Genomic DNA, 8903 nt, shown 5'->3' with positions numbered 1-8903 from the left:
CATTAAGAGTGGTAAAATTTGACTCTTGGGATGGCAGTGTGTGTGCTCTATTTTCTCCCAGGTTTCTATAACAATACTGTACCATTTTGTAATTAGAGAAATAAAATATAGAAAAGGCCACCAAATGCAAATGGTGCATAAAACAAATGCCTTAATTCTCCAGGCTCCTACATGCCACAGAAATGACCCCGTCAAAGTTGAGTTAGTTTGCTCCTCTTCCATAGGAAAAATAATAAATCTTTTAAAATGTGAATTTTGATTAAAAATGGTGGTCGCATAAGTGGATGCTACACAGACACACTCCCAGGACCAAACTGGAATTGCAACTAAAATACAGAAAAATCCTGAATAATCAATGGGAGACTAGCTGGAGAGAACTCTGATAACCAAGGACATAAAGTGGAGATCGCCTAGAGATTGGTAGTTAGGGTGGAAGTGGGAAAGGGCTAAAAGGCCTCCCACAGATAGCAGCTGAAGTTCCAGAGAGAGAGATCTCAGCTGTGGGGGGTTGCAACTGAGAATTCTGGGGTCTAATCTCCAAGCTGGGACCCCAGCAGAGGGCACCAGAACTGAGAAAAGTACCCACATAACATTTGGCTGTGAAAAGCAGCAGGGGTGTTTTCTGACAGGGAGAGATCCATGGAAATGCAGGTACCCCCTTAAATGGCCAACACATAAAATTCCGTGTGCAGCCACTCACTGGCAGAGGCAGGGCAGAGTGGACTTGAGCTATGTGAACAGATGTCAAGGTTGGGGGCTCTGGGGTTAGATCTCAGAAGGCAGACACCCTGGTTTCTTGTGCTGAGTCATTCCCTCATGCTGCTGAGGTCACCTTTCTCACTCAGACATTTGCTATCCAGGTGATATTGCCTGAGGGAAAACACCTTGCCCCAGAGTGTGGAGTTTCTGAGGCTCATTAAGAGCCTGAGAATAACATCTAGCCTCCAGGCAGAAGCAATTTCCCTACCCTGTTGATAATTACCTGAGGGCTACTCAAGGCTGAGTCCAATCAGTCTGCAGGCAGAGGTGTCTCTGGAGGCTTTGAGTGTTTGCCTGATCTAATTAGTCAGAAACAGTGTTTGTCACTGTCCTGCACTAGAAATTGAGAGATATAACAGATCTAACTAATACAGAGTCACAAATCCAAACAGGCAGACAAAATGAGGAGACAATAAAACAATGATGGTAGAGATGCTCAATAGCATAAGAAAAAAATATAGTAACTATGAAAACAGAAATAAAGAATGGCATAGCACAAATAAAGAACAATGGAAGGAATACACAGCAGATTGGGGGAAGCTGAGGAGTGAATCAGTAAATTAGAAGACAGGGTTGAAAAAAATCACTCAAACAGAGGACCAAAAAGAAAAATAATTAAAAAAAACAGGAGGACCACTTAAGGGAGCTGTAGGACAACATGTAACAATATTCAAATAACAGGTGTGCCAGAAGAGGCAGAAAGGGAGAAAGGGATCGAGAACATGTTTGAAGAAATAATGGCAGAAAACTTCCCTAACCTGATAAAGGAAAAAAATTACACAAGTTTGGGAAGCACAGAGAACTCGAAGCAAGAAGAACTCAAACAGGTCCATGCCCAGAGACATTATAATTAAAATGCCAAAAATTGCTTCTTTTCCGACAAAACACCAAATGGCGGATGATGCCGGTGCTGCGGGAGGGCCCGGAGGCCCTGGGGGCCCCGGAATAGGAGGTTGCGGGGGCTTCCGTGGAGGATTTGGCAGCGGCATCCGAGGCCGCGGAGCTCGTGGAGGCAAGGCCGAGGACAAGGAGTGGATCCCTGGCACCAAGCTGGGCCGCCTGGTTAAGGACATGAAAATCAAGGTCCTAGAGGAAATCTACCAGTTCTCCTTGCCCATCAAGGAGTCGGAGATCATTGACGTTTTCTTGGGGGCGTCCCTCAAGGACGAAGTCTTGAAGATCATGCCTGTGCAAAAGCAGACCCGTGCTGGCCAGAGGACCCGGTTCAAGGCATTTGTCGCCACTGGGGACTACAATGGACACGGTGGTCTGGGTGTTAAGTGCTCAAAGGAAGTAGTCATCCAGGGGCTGCACTGCCACCCTGGGCAACTTCGCCAAGGCCACCTTTGATGCCATCTCTAAGACCTACAGCTATCTCACCCCAGATCTCTGGAAAGAGACCGTGTTCACCAAGTCTCCCTATCAGGAATTCACTGACCATCTTGTCAAGACCCACACCAGAGTTTCTGTGCAGAGGACCCAGGCTCCCGCTGTGGCCACCACATAATTTTATACAAGAAAAATAAAGTGAATTAAGCCTGCTTTAAAAAAAAATGCCAAAAATTAAAGACAATGAAAGAATCTTAAAGGCAGGAAGAGAAAAGAAAACTGTTACCTACAAAGGAGTTCCCATAAGGCTGACACCTGATTTCTCATCAGAAACTCTACAAGACAGAAGGGAATAGCATGAAGTACTCAACATAATGGAAAGCAAGGGGATCTGAATCCAAGATTACTATGTCCAGCAAGACTATCATTCATAATAGAGAGTCAAATAAAGAGCTTCCTAGACCATAAAAATGCTAAAGAAATACAGAAATATAATGGCAATAAATAGGCACCTATCAATAATAACCCTAAATGTAAATGGATTAAATACTCCAAACAAAAGGCATAGGGTAGCTGAATGGATACAAAAACACGACCCAGCTATAAGTTATCTACAAGAGACCTACCTCAGAACAAAAGACACACACAGAAAGAGAATGAAGGGATAAAAAAAATTTTTTCCATGCAAATATAAAAGAAAAAAAAGCTGGACTAGCAATACTCATATCCAACAAAATAGACTATAAAATGAAGACCATGATAAGAGACAACAAAGGTGAGTACATAATACTAAAGGAATGATCCAACAAGAGGATATAACCCTGGTAAATATACATGCATCCAATATAGGAGCACCTAAATGTATATTTTTAAAAAAACTTCTAGAGGACTTTAATAAAGAGATCAACAACAATACAGTCATAGTAGAGGACTTTAACACTTCACTGACTTCACTAAATAGATCTTCCAGTCAAAAACTTAACAAGGAAACAGTGACTACAAAGGACACACTGGATCAAATGGATTTAATTGACATTTATAGAACATTTCACTGCAAAGCTGCAGAATATACATTCTTCTTAAGTGCACATGGATCATTTGCAAAGATAGACCACATGTTAGGATACAGAACAAGTCTTTACAAGTCCAAGAAGATTGAAATCATATCAAGGATCTTCTCAGATCACAGTGGAATGAAATTAGAAATCAACTAATGTAAAAACACCCCAAAACATTCAAACACATGGAGGCTAAAGAGCATGTTACTAAACAATGAAGGGGTTACCAACGAGATCAAAAAAGAAATAAAAAACTTACTAGAAAGGAATGAAAATGAACACACAACAACCTCATGTTTCTGGGACACAGCAAAAGCAGTCCTGAGAGGGAAGTTCATATAATTACAGGCCTACCTCAAAAGACAAGAAAAATTAACAATAAACTATTTAACCCTACAACTTAAAGAACTAGAAAGAGAACAACAAGGAAAGCCCAGAGTAAGTAGAAGGAAGGAAATAATAAAGTTTAGAGCAGAAATAAATGACATAGAGAATTAAAAAAAACAATACAAAAAATCAATGAATCCAAGAGCTGGTTCTTTGAAAGGATAAACAAGATTGATGAATCATTAGCCAGACTCATTAAGAAACAAAGAGAGAGGACCCAAATAAATAAAATCAGAAATGAAAGCAGAGAAATAACCACTGACACTACAGAAATACAAAGGATTATAAGAAAATACTATGAACAACTATATGCCAACAAGCTGGACAATGTGGATGAAATGGACAAATTCCTAGAAAAATACACTCTCCCAAAATTGAATCATGAAAAATCAGAAAACCTGAATAGGCCAATAACAACTGATGAAAAAGAAGCGGCAATCAAAAGGCTCCCACCCAACAAAAGCCCAGGTCTAGACGGCTTCACAGGGGAGTTTTATCAAACATTCAAAGAACTATCACCTATACTTCTCAAACTATTCCAAAAAATCTAAAAGGAATATTTTTAAATTAGTTTCCTTCTTGCCCTGGCCGGTTTGGCTCACTGGATAGAGTTTTGGCCTGGGGACTGAGGGGTCCAGGTTCGATTCTGGTCAAGGGCATGTACCTTGGTTGCGGGCACATCCCCAGTAAAGGGTGTGCAGGAGGCAGCTGATCGATGCTTCTCTCTCATTGATGTTTCTAACGCTCTATCCTTCTCCCTTCCTCTCTGTAAAAAGAAAACCAATAAAATAAAATAAAAATTTAAAAAAGATTTTAAAAAATTAGGTTCCTTCTTGAAAAATCAGTGTTAAATTATTTTAATAGTCAATTTTGCTTTGATATGCACAGTTTAAAAATTATCTCATATTAATTTGTTTATAAAGTTCAATCCTGTTATAATTTTTCTTTTCATATGTTTAGTTTAATAATTATTCACATTTATCTTCTTATTTTTTCTAATGCTAATGTTATTTTTTATAAATCAGTAAGATATGGGGTAAAACAATGGAAGAATATTTAATAGAAAATTAAAGTTGCTCTTCCTGAAATAAATAAATAAATAAAATAAATGAATTTGGCAATGTGGCAGGATACAAAATCAGCACCCAAATATCAATGGCTTTTTTATAGACCAAGAATGAATTCTCAGAAAGAGAAACTAAACAAATAATCCCATTTACCATTGCAAAAAAGAAATTAAGATACTTCGGAATAAACTCAACCAAGGAGGCAAAGGACCTGTACTCAGAAAACTATTCATTATCTATTGATGGACATTTGTGTTGTGTCTGCCTTTTGGCTTTTATGAGTAATGATGCTATAACATTTGTATACAAGTTTCTTCATGGACCTGTTTTCATTTTTGTTGGGTGCATTCCTAGGAGAGGAATTGATGGGACCTAATTTCATCAAACTATTCCTAGGAAAAGCACAATCCGCACGGGGAGTTTACTATTGACAACTTGACAATCACCGTGTCTGATTTCTTTGAAGCTGGGACAGAGACGACAAGTACCACCCTGAGATATGCTCTCCTGCTCCTGCTCAAGCACCCGGAGGTCTCAGGTATGCCCAGCATGGTGGGAGGGGTGAATTTCAAAGAAGACGTTGGAAAGATATGGCAAGGTCATTCCATCTTGTTTTTCTCAAATAAGTGTCATTATTAAAATGCCTTGTGACCTGCTTGGTTTTTCCAAGTTTAAAGAAGGGATAATAATGGGACATCTTTCTAAAATATAGGCTGATGTCTGAGAGGAGTGAAGACGCTGTGGGCAGTAGCCAAAGCAAAAAAGCATGGTCTGGATTTCCTGGGAGGTTATGTGTGGCAGGCACACACCAGCATGGAGTGGCCTGTTCTTAATATGTTTGCTCCCCTTCTTAGCACTATGTGTTTTAACCAAGGTCACCTCTCTGAGAAAGGTTGTTTCCCCAGGTGGGGATTGTTCCCTGGAGTTAGGGATTAATAGGACTAAGGAAGGGAATAAATCAGTAAAACCCCTTAACTAAGTGCCAAGCGGGTAATCACTTTACCAACAATCACACTTAAGCTACATAATCTTTACTTAGGATAATCTCCTTCAGTTACTTCCTTGTAGTTTAACAGAACAATAGAGTAGAGACCTTGGAATGGAGATAACAAACGCTCTAACCTTTGGAATAGAATGGATAGGATTAAAATCAAATGGTATAAATACAGACGTAACAGTGTGTATTTAGAGAACCTAGCTAGAGAAGCTGGCTAGAGAACCTGGCTAGGCTGCTGATCATCTGAATGCTGTCTCTGTTTCATCCCTTCTTCACTGACTCCACACCTTTGGGAACCCCTGGACCTGCTGGGGCTGGACCCCAACAAGGTTACTTACTTTAAACAGTGGGTATATTCCTGCAGAGATCTCACGTCATTCTGAAAATGAAGGGGTCTAATGGAAACTCTTCTTACTGAAGCATAAGTGAAAATCCTAGAGACTTAATTAGTGAGGCTGCCTGAGATCATTTCCAGTCTAAAAAGTGTCCTAAAAATTGAGATTTGCAAGCAATGTGGTCTTATTCAGGCTTAAGATATTGCATAAAGGAATTTTGTTATTTCAGAAGTCTGTTTCCAGAAAGGAGTTGGTTGCCAAAACAAGATCTTTTACAAAGCACTTTATGTTAGAAATATACCTTTTTTTTTTTTTAATCCTGACCCGAGGATATTTTTCCATTGATTTTTAGAGAGTGGAAGCGAGAGGAAAAGACAGAGAGAAAGATCAATGTGCGAGAAACACATCAATGGTTGCCTCCTGCACTAGCCCTGACCAGGGCATGGGCCAGGGAGGAGCCTGCAACCGAGGTTCATGCCCTTCATGACGGAAATGAAACCTGGCACCCTTTGGTCCGCAGGCCAATCCTCTATCCACTGAGCCAAACTGGCTAGGGGAGAAATATACCTTTATGGATTTATGGTTATGCATAACAGTTTAGAAACATACAATATTTTTTACTGTGTTAAAATCCCACTACAATGGTTATAACCTAGTGCAAATGAGAATTAGTCCTCTAAAGCTGGATAAGAGGAGGTCAGGAAAAAGCCAACAAATCTTCAGCAAATTTCTGAAATGCAGAGAGCATGTAGAGGGGAGATAATGAACTTAAGAGAGAGGATGAAATTGTAACCTCAGTGTCAGAAGAGGAAGTTCCATGAGGAGGAAAAGTTCTTTGTGATTCTTAGGATATATTCCCAGAAGTGGGGTCACTATGTCAAAAGGCAGTTCCATTGTTAATTTTTTGAGGCACCTCCATACTGTTTTCCACAGTGGCTGCACCAGTCTGCATTCCCACTAGCAACGCACGAGGGTTCCCTTTTTTCCACATCCTTGCCAACACTTGTTGTTTGTTAATTTGTTGGTGATAGCCATTCTGACAGGTGTGAGCTGACACCTGATTTTAATTTGCCTCTCTCTGATGATTAGTGATGGTGAGCGTTTTTTCGTGTCTATTGGTCATCTGTATGTCCTCTTTGGAGAAGGCTATCCCTCTTTGAAATAAGCCAGTCAGTGAAAGGCAAACATCAAATGATCTCACTTACTAGTATATGTGGAATCTAATGAACAAAATAAACTAACGAACAAAATAGAAACAGAGGCATGGATACAGGGAACAGACTGACAGCTGACAGAGGGGAGGGGTTGGGTTAGTCTGGGTGAAAAAGGTGAAGGGATTAGCCAAAGAACATATGCGCATACCCCATGGACACAGACAACAATGTCCAGAGGGAAGTGAGGGGCTAGAGCTGGGTGGAGGCAGGCAAAGGTAAGGGGAGGGTGTGTAGGGAGATTGGGCACATCTGCAATAGTGTCAACAATAAAAATCAAGTTTAAAAAATTTATTTGCGTCCCTACATTCCTATAAGTTTTGGTTTGTTTATTTATTTATATTTTTAATTCATTTCAGAGAGGAAGGGAGAGGGAGAGACAGATAGAAACATCAGTGATGAGATAGAATCATTGACCGACTGCCTCCTGCACACCCCACACTGGGGATTGAGCCTGCAACCCAGGCATATGCCATGACTGGGAATCAAACCATGACCTCCTGGTTCATAGGTCGATGTTCAACCACTGAACCATGCTGGCTGGGTGTATAAATTTTGGTATTTAGAAGTACCAATGTCAAAGAAGATAGAAGCAGAAAGAGGCTGAAAAGGTAGCTCTCCCTGCCCAAGTCCTTTTGACAACTCCTTTTATCAGGTAACTGCTTTTCCCCAATACAATGAAGGAGGTTTACTTTCTAGAGCAGTGGTTCTCACCTTCCTAATGCAGCGACCCTTTAATACAGTTCCTCATGTTGTGCTGACCCCCAACCATAAAATTATTTTCGTTGCTACTTCATAACTGTAATTTTGCTCCTGTTATGAATCGTAATGTAAATATCTGATATGCAGGATGTATTTTCATTGTTACAAATGGAACATAATTAAAGCATAATGATTAATCACAAAACAATATGTAATTATATATGTGTTTTCCAATGGTCTTAAGTGACCCCTGTGAAAGGGTCATTTGACCCCCAAAGGGGTTTCGACCCAAAGGTTGAGAATCTAGAGAAATGACAGGCTAAGAGTGAGGTGTAGGGCTGAAAAGAAATGTGAGGTAAGAATCTATTTCTAGAATTCAGAGAATCTTAGTTTCCTTCTCCATCCTACTTCCTGAAATTCAGCAGCCAGATTTTTAAAAAACTCCAGAGAGTGAACAGGTCTGGAGGAAAGACCTCAATAGTTGCCATGCAGATAGAAAATTCTTTTGACGCGTGTATCAGAGAGAATGAAATAAAAGCATCGAACCCAAGACACAGGGTCAGAACACCAGGATTAAAAAAAAAAATCACAAAAACTTTCAGAGAGCTGCATCATTTCATGTGTAAAGTTTGGGATTCAAACATCATCAGAATTCTCAAGAGCAACTATCAAACTGTACATTAATAAGAGTATATTCTCAGACCTATACGTTTGACAAAACCTTTACACCCCACCCCCCTTTTCCTTTTTTCATCCAAATGTCCGTTTCCACGTCAGAGGAAGTCATGGGCTCAAGAAATCAGGAGGGCTCAAAGGAGAAGGAAATTGTCAGGGAGCTTGCTAGATGCCAGGCCTAGGAAATATCCACTTCAATATGATTAGGTGAATAAAGCAGGTATGAGGGGAGACACCAAGCAAAAAAGAGAAATGATTGATTAACTGAGGTTTCCTAATAACGGGGAAATTGTTATTAGGAGTTAGAAGCATCTACCTCAGTATTTAGACATAATTCTAAATCAACAGTGCCCTCGGCGGTCCCGGGCCTGACTCTTGCTTCC

At 40.2% G+C, this 8903-nt stretch overlaps 1 protein-coding gene across 1 annotated transcript in view; it reads left to right on the top strand.

Moving 5' to 3' along the window:
- Positions 1-8903, top strand: part of LOC102757579 (cytochrome P450 2C19) — a 17840-nt gene that overhangs the window by 7191 nt on the left and 1746 nt on the right. The window contains exons 5-7 of the mRNA XM_006756645.2: positions 953-973; positions 1788-1929; positions 5003-5138. Coding sequence (XP_006756708.1) covers positions 953-973; positions 1788-1929; positions 5003-5138 — 299 coding nt within the window. The remainder of the gene's footprint in view (positions 1-952; positions 974-1787; positions 1930-5002; positions 5139-8903) is intronic.

The sequence above is a fragment of the Myotis davidii genome, unplaced genomic scaffold (assembly GCF_000327345.1).
Source record: "Myotis davidii unplaced genomic scaffold, ASM32734v1 scaffold332, whole genome shotgun sequence".
Lineage (NCBI taxonomy): Eukaryota > Metazoa > Chordata > Mammalia > Chiroptera > Vespertilionidae > Myotis > Myotis davidii.
Note: the sequence above shows the minus strand (reverse complement) of the source record. Positions and strands in the feature narration are given on the sequence as shown.